Below are 17,422 nucleotides of genomic sequence, written 5' to 3' on the forward strand. Positions count from 1 at the left end.
GGTCATTTACCTTTACCTTTTACATAGATGATAGGGGATGAATTATGGTGTTGGAGGAGACTCTTGAGAGTCCCATGGACTGCAAGAAGATCAAACCTATCCATTCTTAAGGAAATCAGCCCTGAGTGCTCACTGGAAGGACAGATCCTGAAGCTGAGGCTCCAATACTTTGGCTACCTCATGAGAATAGAAGACTCCCTGGAAAAGACCCTGATGTTGGGAAAGATGGAGGGCACAAGGAGAAGGGGACGACAGAGGACGAGATGGCTGGACAGTGTTCTCGAAGCTACCAGCATGAGTTTGACCAAACTGCGGGAGGCAGTGGAAGACAGGAATGCCTGGCATGCTCTGGTCCATGGGGTCACGAAAAGTTGGACACGACTAAACAACAACAAGAAGATGATGATTTACGAACTACAGGACAGGTTAGTCAATTGGACGTGCCCTACATTAATAAGAGTTATTTATTTATTTATATGTTTGTATATAAGGAGGGAACACCCCACTCACGTGTCTACAATCTAGGGCTTTGGGATCCACCAAAAGAAATCTCTTCTAACTATCACCATAGGGAATGGTGCAGAACCTTGCAATCTGCTGTCAAGCGACAGCTCTGGAAAGGCTGTGATGTCCTTCCAAACTGGCTAGTCCCTCTGTACCATTGGAAATCTCCTTTTGATCTTTTCTCTTTAACAATTTGTTTGAAAACAAAGCTACACATCCTCCACAGTCCATTTCTCTCCAATCCTCTTTTCCTCTTCTTTAGACTGCAAGTCTGTGCTCTTCCACTTTGTCTTTTGTTATTAAAAACGCGCACATACATACCCATACCCATAAGTAGATGACTGTAAGTACTATACAAAGAACAAACACGCCATAGATGCACTTCTGCAAATCGGTTCAGCTCTCATTCCTGGACTGGCTGCTTGTCCATTGCCTTTGCTACAGAACAGCCTTTGTGCCTTTTCATATCTTCTCTGCCCAGCTTTTACTGACCTTGGCTCCTCACCATCCCTCCTCTATTGTCCTGCTACTGACAGTCTTTCTATCAGAAACCAGGTTCCCATTGAGCCGACTTGACCATAATAATTGCTTTAAATATGTATCGATTGTAAAATGGGACACCCAATCCAAACTTGGTATAGGGGTGTATTCTTTCCTGATGGGCTAAGCTTCTGGGACAATGTCAGCTTTGCCTTTAAAAACAACAACAACAACCAATGTTTCTGAAATGTTTACAAGGAAACATAAAGGCCCCTAAAGAAGGTATGTTTGGGCCTGAACAATCAAGATGGATGTTGGCTAATATGGACCAAAAGTAATAAGAAGTTTAATGAGTTGTAGCTGAAACAGGAAGCAAGCTCATCAAAGAATGTAACTGTGAATATTCATATCAGCAAATAATTCAGATGTGTTTTCTAAATATGAAATGGGGGGCATGGAAACCACCCAAAAGAATTCCTGGGACCAGTTATTCTTTGTGGGTCAGGCATTGGTTCCAATTGCATCTTACATCCCTGAGCAGTAAATTGAGCTCACCGAACCATGCATACATCTGGCACCTTCTATATGCCCAAGTATCTCATATGTGTCAGTTCTGACTCTGCTACTTTGGTTTGGTGCAAGGGGGAAAGGGATTTTTTCAGCTTTTATAAAATTAAAAATCCAAATGGGCCCGCTTCCAGCTGTGAAAAAAGTATGGGAAAAAAGACAAAATATGGGACAAACTGTGGTCTAGCTACTTTGGGAAGACAGTTTCACCTAATATTGAAGAGACTGTCAGAAAAATCTTACATTGGTTGTACAGGATGCCAGTGCAATTGGCTTGCATGACTTCCACAATCAGTTTCACAAATCTGTGTCCAAGAAGAAAGCAACACCTGAAAACAGCTGGGATGAACAGCAAATTTACTTCTAAAAGACTGCAGCTAAGGAGAAAGTCACATTTATGAAAAAGGAGAATCTGGATAAGTTTGAAGATATCTTTGTAAGGCTTTTCCAACCTTCTTGGGGACTGAGAGAGTGTGCAGGAACATCTCTGATTACCTGGGGCAGCTGGAATCTCAGACAAAAAAACCCTCCTTCCTTTCTTCAGTTCTTCCTCCTGTCCATTCCATTCTTTTTACATATTTGTTAATTTAGTTAAGTGCTATGTGACTTGAATATCTTGAGAAGGGTGGATAGACATCTGAAGAGTGCCTCAACTTATATGAGAGTGTGTTGGATGGATTAGGAAAGGGAAAGGTTTTTATTAATATGGGCCCATATTAATATTTCAAACACACAAACAACCTCCCCCCTCCCTTTGAATTATCATAATGCAAATCCCATTACTGTGGAAGCAAAAAAATATACTATTTGCAGCAGTGTATGTCTGCAGGTTTATGTTCTAGGAAACAGATATTTTCCATAGTTATTTTCCTTATGAGTAAAATTGTGAACAAACTGTTTACAGTAGCTTGAATCAACTTTGGTAGGATTAGCAAAGACCAGATATAATTTATTTGCCATCCAGACTGGGCCCTAGGCTGCCAGTGATCCACCTCCATCCTAAACTACCTGGTAACTCTTTCCTCTTCCCTGTACTTCCTCAATTTAGGAAATCAGGCAGAACTTTATTTATATTTCTTAGACATGAATGTGATGCCACTCAGTGGATAAAAAGCAGTATTGCAAAGAGCACAGTGATGTGCTTTCACGCTTCCCATATGAGTATGTCATATATTGTTATATATCTGACCTTGGTAAGCATTCTTAATATTAATTATGAATATTGTGGCACCATAAAGAGTAAATATAAATCATTGGAGCATAATAATTAGAATGGGCATTTCCCCTAAATTTTAGAACTCAGTTTCTATAGCTATTAACTATTGTAAAGATAAAGGTAAAGGACCCCTGGCAGTTAAATCCAGTCTTGAATGACTCTGGGGTTGCAGCGCTCATCTCGCTTTACTGGCTGAGGGAGCCGATGTTTGTCCACAGACAGTTTATCTGGTTCATGTGGCCAGCATGACTAAGCTGCTTCTGGCGAAACCAGAGCAGCGCACAGAAACGCTGTTTACCTTCCTGCCGGAGCGGTACCTATTTATCTACTTGCACTTTGACGTGCTTTCGAACTGCTAGGTTGGCAGGAGCTGCGTCTGAGCAACAGGAGCTTACCCTGTCACAGGGATTTGAACTGCCGACCTTCCGATCGGCAAGCCCTTAACCTTGATGGAAAACTCCAGTACTGGGGAGCAAGTCTGAAAATGCCTCCTGGGGTTACATGTAATAGTTCAGGTCTTCCATTTTTTCCCTGATCATTCTACAGGTATTTAGCTGGGTTCTCTCTCTCATTCTCTCTCCCCTGCCTTTTTGTCCTGTCAGGAGGCACAGATTGCAGTGATGGGGGAAGTTCTGTTTCTTCAACGAGTATTTACTACAGAAGGGGATGGGAAAGGGGCAATTCCTTGCGCTCCCTCCAATCTCCCACACAAATAAGGATGTGCGTATTTATCACCCCCAAAAGGTTTGCTGGGTCAAAGCAAGAAGTTTGTGGCCTATGAAATAGTCCTCTTCATGAAATCAATATTCATGTTAACATAATATGTGAGGAAGCATTATGGGGATGAGGGTGCCAACTTCCCTCCCCTCCTGTTCCACTCCAATTCCCCCTGAAAATCAGTTTTCTAAAAGGTGCAGGAAGCCTCCATAATTACAGGAAGCTCTCCACTTCAGAAGACCACCTTCCACCTGGTGGGAAAAGGTTGCAGTGATGGGTGGTGGTGGAGCTATTCACTACTCTTGTGTTAAGTTAAACACTAATGCTGAACACTTAAAGAGGGATAGTAATAGACTGATAGAAAAATGTAGCAAAGAGTGCAGCTACTGGAGGAACATAACCCCCATCTTGGACCTACCCCAAAGACTTTCAAGTTGCTCATCTTAATGTCAAGCTCCTCCTAATGTCAAGCTGCTACTTGACAGCTCTGTAGCCTGCCAATTCCCCATACCCTATACTGTAAAAACCCAGCTTAATACTTGTAGACTGATCAACAAGTAGATGGCAAATGGTGATGTCACAATCATGTCAGTCAATTTTTTGGGAGGTAGGTGAGTTAGTGTCTGCTGCTACCAGGAAACCTTTGAAGTACATTTTCTTGAAAACTATAATAGCTACAGCAACTATTCTTGTCCTTCTTCAATTGAGGATGTAATTATGGGACTGAAAGTAATATCCCCATTCCATGAGAAATCCCCATTTGCGAATATGAGAGTAAAAGATTTTCCTTGACTTTAGTGTGCATTCATATCACAGCACCCCACAGAACTGTCTGATTTAACACCTGCTTTCAAGAACTATCCTATAGGACACTCAGTCAAGACTAGTTTACTAATATGAGCAAATCCTCAGTAAACCATGCTCATTGCCTTTGGTGCTCCTGATTAAACAACTTCCTTTAATACAATGCTTGCGACTTACGGCCATTGGAACTTAGAAATTTGCCGTTTGCATTAACCGTCAGTATGGCCTGATTTAAGATCCAAAGGTCAGATAAAATGCTAGAACATGCAGAAAATGGGAAGCCGCAGAACATTCAGCTGGACATTCAGCTTCAAAAAGAATGTTCAAAAACCGGAACAACTTCTAGTTTTCGATCGTTCAGGAGCTGGAACGTTCAACTCCCAAGGTGTTCAGGAGCCGAGGTACGGCTGCTCAGGATTGTCCCGTATTTCAATGTAAAATGCTACATACAGTTTGTCCTGTATTTCAGGTCGTCTCTCTCCCCCAAGTTAGGGATCTTCTCCAAATGCGTGTGTTTAAAAGGGTGTGTGAAACATCATGTATTTAAGCTCTGGGAAGCCAAGCACAGACAGATTTACAAATTCTCATGTATGGACAAATTCCACAGGGGCCATCCTGTGAGGCTACAATAGATTGCAATAGAATGTTTTGAAGTCGCTTCATATATATATATATATATATATGTGCTTTCGTAGATATATATATATATACACACACAATTAAATTTTCTGTTTTACAGTTTAAAGTACTCATTTTTACATCCTTAAAATATCAATGACTCCCCTTCTTCTCTTTCCATACATATAATAATCCCTGCATATTTTACAAAAACTATACTGTTCAGTATTCCATCCATCAGAACTTATTTACACTTTAGAATTTATCTTACTGCTGCCAGTGTTTTCAGCTGTACACAGCTGTCACTTCAGCACCAGATGAAAAAAATATATTTGCACCCAACGTCTTCATTATGTTCATTATGTCAGAACAAAGGTGGCAACCCTAGACTGAAGAGCTACATCAGGTACAGAGGGGGGGCAGAAATCAATAATTATCTGCATTAGGATTTGCCACCCCTGTTTCTTCTGCTGCCTGAGGCAGTTGCCTCACCTTCCCCAATGGGGGGACCGGCCCTCACTGCCTCCCCCCCCCTCCGCTGAGCGTCCCTGCCTGATCGCGCGGCCACTCTCTTGTCCCCGCCCACCGCGCGGCAGCCCGGCCAATCGCCTTTCATTCCAGCGCAACGTTTTTTGGGGGGAGTGGGCGGGATCAGCCTTTGCCCCGCCCCCGCGGCGCGAGCGCTCTTCCCGCCCGACGGCGGTTTGTACGGGACAAAAAACTATGCGCGGGATTCGACTGGGACCGTTCGCGCCCCTTTTTGGCCTGAGGCGATGAAGAGAGAGCGGGCGGAGGGGCCCTTCTAAGCCCCGCCCCTCGCTCGTTTGGCTCTTCTCGCCCTCCCCCGCCCCCCTCACGTTCCCTCTTTAAATCCGTCGCCGGCGCATGCGCGGCGGAGTCCGCCGCGATGGAGGAGCTCCTGGGGCAGGTGGCGCTTCGCTTCTCCCGCCTGCCCATGTTCCCTTTCTTCGACCTGGCGCATTACGCGGCCTCCGTCCTGTCGCTGAAGGAGCAGCCGGGTGAGTGAGGGGGAAGGCGGGCGAGCAGCGGGGATGGCGGCGCCGGAGGAGCCCGCCCTCGCGTCTGGCCGTGCCTCCTGGGCATGTGCAGAGTGCCTTCCCTTGTGGACGAGCGCGGTTAGCTGCGAGGCGAGGGTTCGCTCAGCTCCACGCCGCTTTTCTCTCTCTTTTAAAATGTATGCTGCATCCCCGCACGTTTTCTAAAGAAACACAAACACCCCTTTTTTCAATTTTTGGCGGAGAGGGAAAAAATTAAGCATTTTTTTGTTCATTTTTTTCTATATTATATTTTCTGTTTTACATTTTAGAATGTTCATTTAAATAACCTTAAAACATCAGTGACTTCCCTTCTTCTCTTTCCATGGTTCATTTTGCATACCATAAATCCACACATATTTTACATAAACTAAACTATTCAGTATTCCATTATTATGTCCATCAAAACTTGTTACTTTTGCCTGCTGCGTAGCTGCCCAGAGTGGCTGGGGAAACCCAGCCACATGGGCGAGGGATAAATAATAAAATTATTATTATTATTATTATTAGTTTATGAAATTTAAATCCATACGATTTGGTGACAGACACATGCATGGTTCGTTGGATGGCTTTGACAGGATTAGGTAAATTCATAGAGGCTATAAGTCTCATCATTGTATCCTGGAGTACTGCATCCAGTTCTGGGCACCACAGTTTAGAAGGGATGTTATGCAGAGGAAAGTGACTGAAGACATAGGAGCCGACTCCTAGGGGCAAAGGAGTCTTCAGTCCCCACATAAAATATTTGAGTTAATGGGCATTGCCATTCAAATGGTGTATGTTTGCAACACCATGTGATCAGTTATGTGGGGAGGGCTTACGTGGCTCACCCAATATTTCAATATTGGCACCCACTAGACTAAGATGATAGAGGGTCTGGAAACCAAGCCTTACGAGGAACGGTTCAGGTAGCTTGGCATGTTTAGCATGGTGAAAAGGAGACATGATAGCCACCTCCAGATAGCTAAAGGGCTGTCACATGGAGGATAGCGCAGGCTTCTATTCTCCAGTTCTGGAGGGTAGGACCTGAACCAATAGATTTAAGTGACAAGGAAGAAAATTCCGACTAAATATTAGGAAGAACTTTCTGACAGTAAGAGCTGTTTGACAGTGGAATAGTCTCCATTGGATGTTAATGGACTTTCCTTCACTTGAGGTTTTTAAGCAGAGGTTGGTTTGGCCATCTATCTTGGATGCTTTGGGGGACGCGGGTGGCGCTGTGGGTAAAACCTCAGTGCCTAGGACTTGCCGATCGTATGGTCGGTGGTTCGAATCCCCGCAGCGGGGTGACCTCCCGTCTTCCGGTCCCAGCTCCTGCCCACCTAGCAGTTCGAAAGCACCCCTAAGTGCAAGTAGATAAATAGGTACCGCTTTATAGCGGGAAGGTAAATGGTGTTTCCGTGTGCTGTGCTGGTGCTGGCTCGCCAGAACAGCTTCGTCACGCTGGCCACGTGACCCGGAAGTGTCTTCGGACAGCGCTGGCTCCCGGCCTCTTAAGTGAGATGAGCACACAGCCCTAGAGTCGGACACGACTGGCCCGTACTGGCAGGGGTATACCTTTACCTTTACCTTGGATGCTTTAGCTGAAATTCCAGCACTACAGGGGGTTGGGCTAGATGACCCTTGGGTCCCTTCCAACTCTACAATTCTATGATTATGCCAGTGACTGTTAGCTGTGTTTGTTGTATATGGAAGTCCATACTCAAAGCTAATACACAACAATGCCTGTTTCTGAAGAGCAACTGTTGCCTTCATCTCCTGCCTGTGTGCTTCCCATAGACGTCTGGTTGGTCACTGTGAAAAAGAGGATGCTGGACCTGATAGGCCTTTGGTGTGATTCAGCAGGACTTTTGTTCTAATTGGAAGTAACAACAGTGCTTCTGATCATGTGCAGAGTTACTTTCCCCCCTTGCACCAAGGATGGTGAACCTGTGACCCTCCAGGTGTTGGAAGTTGGGGCTCCCAGATTCCATCATCTGCAACTGTTGGTCATACCGGCTGGGGCTGGTGGGGGTTGTAGTCAAAGACCTGGAGGGCACCAGTTTGAGGAATGGTACCCTGCACCTTGAGACTAAAATCAGCTCATGTATCAAGAACAGGTGTTGCCAGAGGTTAAATTTGTGGCTAGGTTTAGACTGTCCTAAAAGCTTTTATTTATTTAGCATTAGCAGGTTCTCAGGGTGGCTTACAAAAGTTAAAAATAAAACCAATGGGAACAAGAACATTGAAATACCACAATTTAAAAGCAGCTGGCAGAATTAAAGCAAATGCCAAGCCGCACACACACAAAAACATCCAGGGTTTTTTAAAAGGCTGGCAAAAGCCTGTTGCTGAAATGACACAAATACGGCTGGCTTAGTGCTTTGGCATAAAAGCAATATGCAGAGTGGATTTGGAGTGTGTATGAAGCAAATTTGACTAACATCACATATCAATGAATGGATTAAAGTGATGACTCTTTTTTTGTTACGCTGTGCTTTCTTTAATGAAATTCCAGGTAGCACTTGTCAGGTGTCTGGTAATTTGTTCAGGTACTGGCCAGTTCAGACCTGCTTGGCTTCAGCTAGGTTGTTGCTGCATCATGTGTCTTGAGGGTCTGAACTGCTTCAGGGCACAAGTTGTGAAACTCTGTAGTGCAAGGATGGGGAATCTGTAGCTCTCCAGGTGTTGGGCTACAACTTCCACCATTTCTGGTTGGGGCTGATGGGAACTGGAGTCCCACAAGAGCTGGAAGCCTGCAAGTTCTCCAACCATGCACTGTAGAGTCTCACGATGTCTGCCATGGACCATTTAAGAACTTTTAAGAGTGTTTGAAATCTCTCTTTAAAAATTAAAAACTGGGTCTATACTGGGGATAGCTGAGCATGTCACACACACCCCAGTCTTCTCCTTGGCCCATAATAACCCTCACGATTATATACAACCATGGTTGTGTACTTGTATACAAAAAGATCCCTTTCCACGACACTCTGTTAGTGCTGTTTTCATCTTGGGCAACTGTTCACCATGGCCTTGACTCTCAACAAGTACTGTTGAGGCACCTCAGCCTCAAACAGGTGTGTTTAGGCAGACAAAAGGAAGCACTATGTGACTTTGCTTTGGTAGTGTTGAAAATGCACTGCATTTGCCTGCATTTTGCAGGAGTGGAGCTGCTATAGGCAAATTCTGAATGGGGGAAACAGTGAAAGGGAAATGCTTCCACGGTATAGGCACACTTACGTGCGGCTTCTCTGCTCAGAATGCTTCAGCTGCTTTCTCTCATTTTGAAAAAGACAGAGCTGTGTGTGACATGAAGTTGGCCCCTTAGCAACCTTATCTTCACCATTTGGCTGGAGCACACACTGCATGCCTTCCTGGTGTCTCATCATTAGTGGGGTAAACCCAACTGACAAGACCATGTTCAGATTGATGATACAAAACACTAAATTTAGTTCATCATTCTACCCACAATATAGCTATAAATGGCAACTTTAAATGGCAAGCCATTGAAGCAGCATAGCAGTATAGTAACAACATGCCCATGCTATAATCATTAACTTGAATTTTTGGACCCACAAATAATGTGCAGTGTTCCTTTTCTCTGAAGAAAAACAAATTGATGCCTTGGACTCCAGGGACGTATTTGCAGCACAGTCTTACACTGGCTTTTACATGTTGCTGCTTCCTCAAAGAATCCTGGGGATCAAAGCTGGCACCAGACTTCGGAGAGACCTGGGAATGGTGCTAATGACACCCCCCCCAAAAAAAAACACACACACCAGGTCATGGCCCAGTTCTGCTTGTGGTGAAAATGGCATAGTGGCTGTTGCACTACCGCTGCTTTGGTGGTAGTGCTGCTCTCCACCGGGTGCCTGGACATGCTGCAGTGGTGAATGGTGGTGGTGCTTTTGAATGGGAGCTAAGCTCAGTTCTCATCCATGGTGAACATCTGCCATCTTAAGTTACCCCAATGCAATGCTTGGCTCACAGATCTAGTTGGGCAAGGCTGGTATAAAGAAGGGACGTACCATAAGAGGAGGGACGCGGGTGGCGCTGTGTGTTAAACCACAGAGCCTAGGACTTGCCGATCAGAAGGTCGGCGGTTTGAATCCCCATGATGGGGTGAGCTCCCATTGCTTGGTCCCTGCTCCTGCCAACCTAGCAGTTCGAAAGCACATCAAAGTGCAAGTAGATAAATAGGTACCGCTCTGGCGGGGAGACAGACGGTGTTTCTGTGCACTGCTCTGGTTCGCCAGAAGCGGCTTAGTCATGCTGGCCACATGACCTGGAAGCTGTAGGCCGGCTCCCTCGGCCAATAAAGTGAGATGAGCGCCGCAACCCCAGAGTCAGTCACAACTGGACCTAACTCTCAGGGGTCCCTTTACCTTTATCTACCATAAGAGGCATAGGGGGCCAGGGAGGAACACCAAAAGCTGAAGGGGACCGGAGACTCAGGCCAGCTCGGCAGGACCTCCCAGCTGAAAGTGGCAGACCAGAGGACCAGATGCAGAAGGAGCTGGAAGCACAGGGGGGTGGTGCTCACTTGACCCCTTTGGAACAGGATAGCATTTGGCTTAATGATGCAGCAGCATCTCAATCATGAACTGAGCATATAAGGAGCAGCAGGGAGAAGTTAACATTGCTTGCACCTGTATAATTTTGGACATTAAGGCATCATTCTGGAAGTCTGAGTTTCTTGGTCTCTCTGGGAAGGTGAAGTCTTCACTTGTTGCTGTTCTTGCTTGGAGAGAAAACCTGCAACTAATCCACTAGCCCCTGTTCCTCTGAATCTGGAGCATCTTCCTGATATATATCAAAACATCTTTCTCAATGCCTGATTTTATTTTATTTTTTGGGGGTAGCGGAAATTAGACTTATGAAATATGTGCCTGTCTTCTGACCTCACAAATCCTTGTAAATATATACTTGTGAATAGGGCATTTGGACTTAATATATTGTACTCCAGACTTGTAATTAGGTAAATCTGATAGTTCATCCAGATAATTATCTCCCTTGTCAAGCACACAATTAAGCTTACCGGTAATTAACTGCAGCTTTAATGCTAGAAGGAATATTGATGGGTTCTCAGCACTTATATTCATTGTGACATGCAGTGCAGATATTAAAGCATGGTAATTTATATTTGGATATTACTGATTCACACTATTTTTAATTTGGCTTAACAAAAGTAATTCCAAAGAATTAAGTTGCATGTGCACCTACTAACTGGATCCTCATTTTTTGGTATGAATTAAAGGCAGTTTAAAGGAAAGGTCATTAGTGACTACATCTAATTACTTGTGGATTACTGAAAGCAAATCACTTGATCATTTCTCTTTTCTCCCATTAAAATTTGCTTTTCCACATAATACCAGTTTCTTAACTTGCCTGCTTTCTTGTGCTCATACTATTGTAAAGAAAGCAAGTTTTTAAAAATTGAAATAGTATTGCATTTGCAGTAGTAGAATGTTTTGTAGAGAGCTGGAGCTGGGTTGGTCCTTTTGAATGAAGCCTTGCACCTGTTCTGATGCTATGATGGTTGCATTCAGTGTTATTACTTGGACCATTGTAGATGTATCTTCTGTTTTTGACATTCACGTAGTAGCTGATTGTTGAGGAGTCTTTATGCTTTGCACAGTATTTCATCATGCTCAATAAGTACATATTGAATAGTTACAGGTAGGTAGTCGTGTTGGTCTGTTGTAGTCAAAACAAAATAAAACAATTCTTTAATATAAAAGAAGTGTGCAAGCACACGAAAGCTCATACCAATAACAAACTTAGTTGGTCTCTAAGGTGCTACTGGAAGGATTTTTTTTATTTTACATATTGAATGTGGACCATGCTTGGAACAACCTTGCAAACAAAGTTACAAGTGACTGCAAAGACTCCTGTGCCGGTCATTTGTGGCCTAAAAGAAGGCAGGGGGTGGAAAACCTTTTCTGCCTTGTGGCCTGGAGTCGGTCCTTCATGCCACAAACAGTCAAACAAAAGTCGTCTTATAAGGTTGCCTTAGAACCCAACAAGGAGGCCAGTTAAGGAGAAATCTTAAATGACATCAATGGGGTTGACAGTGCAGTTTTAAGTATGTTTACTCAGAAGTAAGCTCTACGTTTAGTGGGATTTGCTCTCTCAAAGTGTTCTTAGGATTGTGACCAGAGATAGTTTATTCTGTATGCTTTAGCTCTGGGTGGGCAGTGGGTTTATTGGCTTGGATCCAAAGGTGAATGGTCAGGCCCTTTTGCTTTTGCAAGGCATCCCCAGCCAAATTCTTCTCATTTTCTTATCCTGCCCCAGAGACCCCTGTGCTCCAACTCTTGTTCTTTCAAGGAGTCACTTGATCCTTAGGGTCATCTTTAGGAAATTTGGGGGGTGTTATATCAGGAAAGACACAATGACGGGTCACACTTGTGATGCCATTTCAAATACTTTGGGCAGCATCCAACTTCATTCACTTTATTCAGTAATAAGAAACACACTGAACTAAATAAAAATCCATTTATTTCAATGGGTTTGCTCAGAGTATGGCTAACATTGGAGATCACGCTTTATATACTGTTTTCCTAAATAATGCTTAAACCCATTTTGGTATTTCTTGGGTGTGTGAAGTAAATTAATGAACTACATTGATAGGAATAGTGGTTCCCAAACTTGCACCCCACTGAATGACCTGAAAATTGCTGAGGGTGGTGGTTGGTACTGAACTGTGATCAGGTTTTTGCTCTTTCTGTAGAGATTAAAGGTGAGACGTTTGAACTACTTACACTTTGTCTTTTCTACTGTTCCAGGAGCAGTTGACGTATCATACCGCAGCCCAATTGCATGCTGGTTTAGCGCAATGCTTTACTGTTTTGGTGGCTCCATTTTATCTTCACTGATGCTTGCAGAACCTCCAGTTGGATTTCTTGCCAACACCACGAATGTCTTACTTGCCTCGTCAGTCTGGTAAGCAGCTTTTACGATGAAGGATGTTGCCTAAAACTTAAATCTGTGCTCAAAGTCATGGAATGCAGCTTCAGAGTTTTAGAGCTGCCATCTGATTCAAAGAATCTAGGTCAGTTAATTGTGTGAGTTTTAATAGATTAAATCTGCATAGTTTTGCATATGAATGAATAAAAAAAACATATTCAGGCCCCCAGAGAATTGGGTGTCTGCAATCGGTGGTTTTTAAATATGCTTTTTAATACAAGTTGTTGTCTGGGCACCTCGTTGAAAAAGGTTTTTATACAATTTAATCAATTAGTTAACACAGTGTTGCACCTGTAATTAGAAACTGTTCAAATGCTAAAAACTGGGTGTTTATATAAACATGCATAAAAAGGTCACTTGCCACAATATGTACATATAGTTATTTTGGTTCATGGTGTAGCTTGGGCAAGGTGAATAATCTGCAGGTTTTCCTATAGAGTGTGCTGTTCACGGTCCTGACTGGCTGATCCCTGTGATGCCAAGAACCCTCTTTTCTTGTCTCTCCCCCCGCCCCCATGCTGTTTTACATGGTTTTTATTTTTAACAAAAGAGCACTGGGTGTATGTTAGATTGACTAAAATAAAACATTGCAATAAAGAAAAAAACCTTTTAAAGGCAACAATACACCCTGTCTCAATTGTGGGATTAGACCTGTTACTTCAGAACACTGGAAGGTACATCTGTCTTTCAAGAGGAAATGGGGCTTGCTCAGAGTAAAAGTTACTGTTTTCAGGTTCATTTTGAATGCCGTCATCAACGCCTTTCTCACAAAGGCTGCAGTCTTAGTTACTTACCTGAAACTCGGCAGGCCTTGGCTTCTAGGAAGTATAGATCAGATTGGGCTGCTTACCTTGGTGTCTTGCTGTGTAAATGGAAGCCAGTCATTCAGTTTACCGCATTAAGATTTGCATTTTTGTGACTATTAGAGCCACCTTTCCTCCAGGGAGGTGACATATATGGTTTTCCCCCTGCCCCTTTTATCCTCGCAACAACCCTGTGAAGTAGTTTCAGCTGAGGAATTGACCCCTGGTCTTTCAAGTCCTAATCCAGTACTCTGAACACTACACTTCTAGTCTTTCAGAGCATTGGAGTTAGGAGAAAGACAGAAAATTGGTACGTGCAAATTAGTAATTACTGTGAGCTAGATTTGTCCTCCATGTGAATTTCCAACTAGCTGAGAGGCCCAGTAATAGGACTTAGCAGTGTTCGTAACTGGCACAGAACAGTATCTTTTTATGCGTGCATAAAGTACATGTTGTTCCTTTTCGGACTTTTTCCTAATTAGTGAAGCTCATTAACAGTTGGGGTTGAATTTATAAATCTCCGCCCTTCTTTAGCTGCCGTGACACGAGCTGTGGAACGGATGCAGCTCTCTTTCACTGTCTCTCAACTCACATTTTGGTGGGGTGGGGTGAATGCTTGTGGGGTCTTTTTTTGGGGGGGGGAGTGTTTTTCCTTCACTATAGTAGTTTCTCAGTTTAAGCAGTACTAACATCATCTTATTAGAAGTTCATCGGTATGAGAATGTGCTTTGATTTAGGTCACCATTAATCAGAATAATTGGGTCTCGTGGCCTGAAAAACAAAGCATGCATTTTCTGGCTCAGATCCTAACAGAACAGAGTTTGTGTTCATGGAATGGGCTTTTGCTTCACTCTGCAGCCTGCTGCACCCTCCCCCCAAACACCTGTCCCTATAAGTTGGGTGTCCTGTTGATGAATGAGGTAGTTGGGTGACATTGTAACCCCTCCTCAGGATTCAAATCCATGTGTTTACCGTCATCCTATACTCATCCTAAAATCCTAAAATCTCATTATAAAATGCCATTCTGAGCTGTATCCATTGCTTGGAAGCTATAGGGAGGTATAGTCGAAGCTGCTTTTCAATATGCAGCCTGATTGATTGATAAAACACTCCAGTTATTCAGGCAAATTAAGGCCAAGGAAAAAATAACTTCATTGCCTTGTTTCTTGCTATCATACTTAAAGGATGCCACCATCTTTAATAGGATAGCTTGAATGTATATTCATGCACCATCATCTCTACTTTAAGGTGCATCTATTAGGATAAGAATCAGTTTTCCTAAAGCGTTTAGGGAAGCTGGGTCGTTCCCCCCAGCAAAACCCCCCCTACCTGCCTTGCTGGTGTATTTGGGATGTACAACATACTGATTTTGTGCTATATACACCATGAGGAACTCCTGTTTTTTCTTACATATAGATTGTACCCATGCAGAAAAACAGTGGGGTTTGTGGCCCCCCAGCAGTTGTTTCTGGGGCCCCATCAGGACCCCAAGCTGAGTGCTAGACCCCAAGCTGAGTGCAAGGGATTTTATATGACCTTGGTTAATAACACTGATAATCATTATTAAAAGTAAGCATGGCAAATGCACCATCAGGGTCCTGTTTTCTGCAGTTGAATATTTTAATGTATCTGAGAAGTAGGTGTTTAAACCTTTCCCCTCTCATCCTCTGAAAATGCTGCACAAGGAACTGGATTGGAGAAGGTGCAGCCCCTTGATGTGTGAAGTGGTGTGTGGATGCTTCCTTCAAAATAGAAGGAAAGTTCTGAAGATTGCTGTCAGATGCATCACAGAACAAACCAAGAACCCGTGACAAGTGTGAAATGCTTTGTTTTCACTCAAGCCTTGTTTACATTTACACGTTGAAATATGAGCCCTATCGACTTCAGCAACTGACCATTTAGGAATGTTGTTATTGCATATAAAAAATACAGCCGACTTTAGAATTGTGTAGAATGCTGCCTCTGTACTGCATAAAATCTGAAATGAAACTGTCCCCCTTCACTGGGAGAAAAAATTCCATCACTAAGAGGGTGGCAAATAAAATTTTGTGAATATATAGTTCTGGCAAGACTTACTGCAGCGATAAAGAGGACAATCAGATCAAAAACTGATAGAAGAGTGGGATTGTGTAAAGGAGTACATGAAAAAGCATTGTTCTGGCATAAACATATTAATATGCAATGAATGAAGTTTACAGGGTAAAGACAAGGAGAAGTTGGGTATAATAATAATAATAATAATAATTTTTATTTATACTCTTTATTTATATAAGAGGTACAAAGGCAAAATATTATTGATAACACAACAATTAAAATAAAAGAGAAAGAAGGAAGTCATACACAGGTGGAGGGAAGCCAAGATTTGTGTACTTTTGTTTGGGGTTTTTTTGTATTTTAGGCTGATAACATTTTTCATTTGCTGTTTCTCTTATTTTTTATGTTACTCTGATGTTGCCTATTCTGTTTGTTCTGTGTTTTTTATTATTGTAACTATCAATAAAAAATAAAAATAAAAGAAACTTTTTTCCTTCACTGAACAAGCCAAGCTAATAGAGATTCTGTTATGGCTGTCAACTAGTGACATCTACTGGCACCTATTGGAAAGATCTCTCTGCATTCTACAAGAGCCAGTCTTATTTATTATAAATGCCTGATTTGAATACTATATACTATTTCCTCCTCTGACTAGGACATAACGAGGAATCTGCTGTTCTTATACAGCAGAGGCAATTATCCACATGCATTGCTATGACTTTGCATGAAAGGAATGTGCCTCCAGAGTTGTGAAGGCCCAGAAGAAAACTAGAAAAACAAATGCTGGCTGTTCCACTCCAATTCTTCTTCTTGTGTCCCTTCTCCCTTGAAAAAAAAAGGGGGGATTTCACAGGTGTATGGTAATGAGCAAATATTGTGTAATACCACTTCTCTAACGAGATCAAAATCACCACTGAGCAGTCTCCTAATTTATTATAGATCCCTATGATTCTATGACTAGTTTTACAGGCAAATTTGAGAGAGGGTGGAGAGTGGCGGTTCAGAGTACCCTGTGTGGTTTGCCAGACTGCGCTGTCAAACAGACCCACAGAGAAACTACTGCTTCTACCTGCTCCTATCCGAGTTAAACACTCAGATATTTGAGCCTAGGTGCCAAATGGCTCCTTAAATGTCAAGTTGCCATTTTTCAATACAGCTTTTTGGTTCCTGAAATCCGTTCTGATTGTGCAGATAAAGTATAATGGATAAAATTCTGCAGGATGTGTTGCTAGTGTGTAGAAACAGGCAAGATCCAAGGATCCTCAGGCATGCACCTCCAGGTGATAGAGACATCAGGCGGCACCCGGGCATCTTCACCTGGTTGCAACTGGCCAATAGTCAGGTGCAAAGTGCAGAATTTCAAACAGTGGCTCCTATTGCTTCTAGGTGGGCAGTTGGATCCACTGGTGTTTCCTGGTGTTGCAAATTCCTGATGAAGACTTTTGCACTAAGATGCTAGGGAAAGATCTGCTTCATAAGCAAAGATAATTTGACCTGCCTGAAAAAAATACCCATCTTGTGCAATGTTTCCAAATGTAAGCTTATTTTTAAAAAGATTTTCACTCAATGCACCTGCTGGAGGTTAGGGAGATTCTATTGTGTTAAGACAACTCACATGCCAAATTGAAGCCCTGCGTATTATAGATGTTAAGAAACGTATGCAGATTCTGACAACG

The 17,422-nt window shown here is 42.9% G+C and overlaps 2 protein-coding genes across 3 annotated transcripts in view; both read left to right on the top strand.

Moving 5' to 3' along the window:
- The window catches only part of TAL2 (TAL bHLH transcription factor 2), a 143,407-nt gene that overhangs the window by 26,400 nt on the left and 99,585 nt on the right, over positions 1–17,422 (top strand). The window lies entirely within an intron of this gene.
- TMEM38B (transmembrane protein 38B) overlaps positions 5,245–17,422 on the top strand; it is a 29,417-nt gene continuing 17,239 nt past the window's right edge. Inside the window, exons 1-2 of one of the 2 annotated variants that reach the window (XM_083719740.1) lie at positions 5,248–5,925; positions 12,729–12,885. In XM_083719740.1, the coding sequence (XP_083575866.1) occupies positions 5,814–5,925; positions 12,729–12,885 (269 nt within the window). In that variant the 5' untranslated portion in view covers positions 5,248–5,813. Of the gene's footprint in view, positions 5,926–12,728; positions 12,886–17,422 lie in introns of both variants that reach the window. The other variant, XM_083719741.1, reaches the window with a different exon arrangement.

This window comes from Podarcis gaigeae (assembly GCF_964106915.1).
Source record: "Podarcis gaigeae genome assembly, chromosome: 17".
Lineage (NCBI taxonomy): Eukaryota > Metazoa > Chordata > Lepidosauria > Squamata > Lacertidae > Podarcis > Podarcis gaigeae.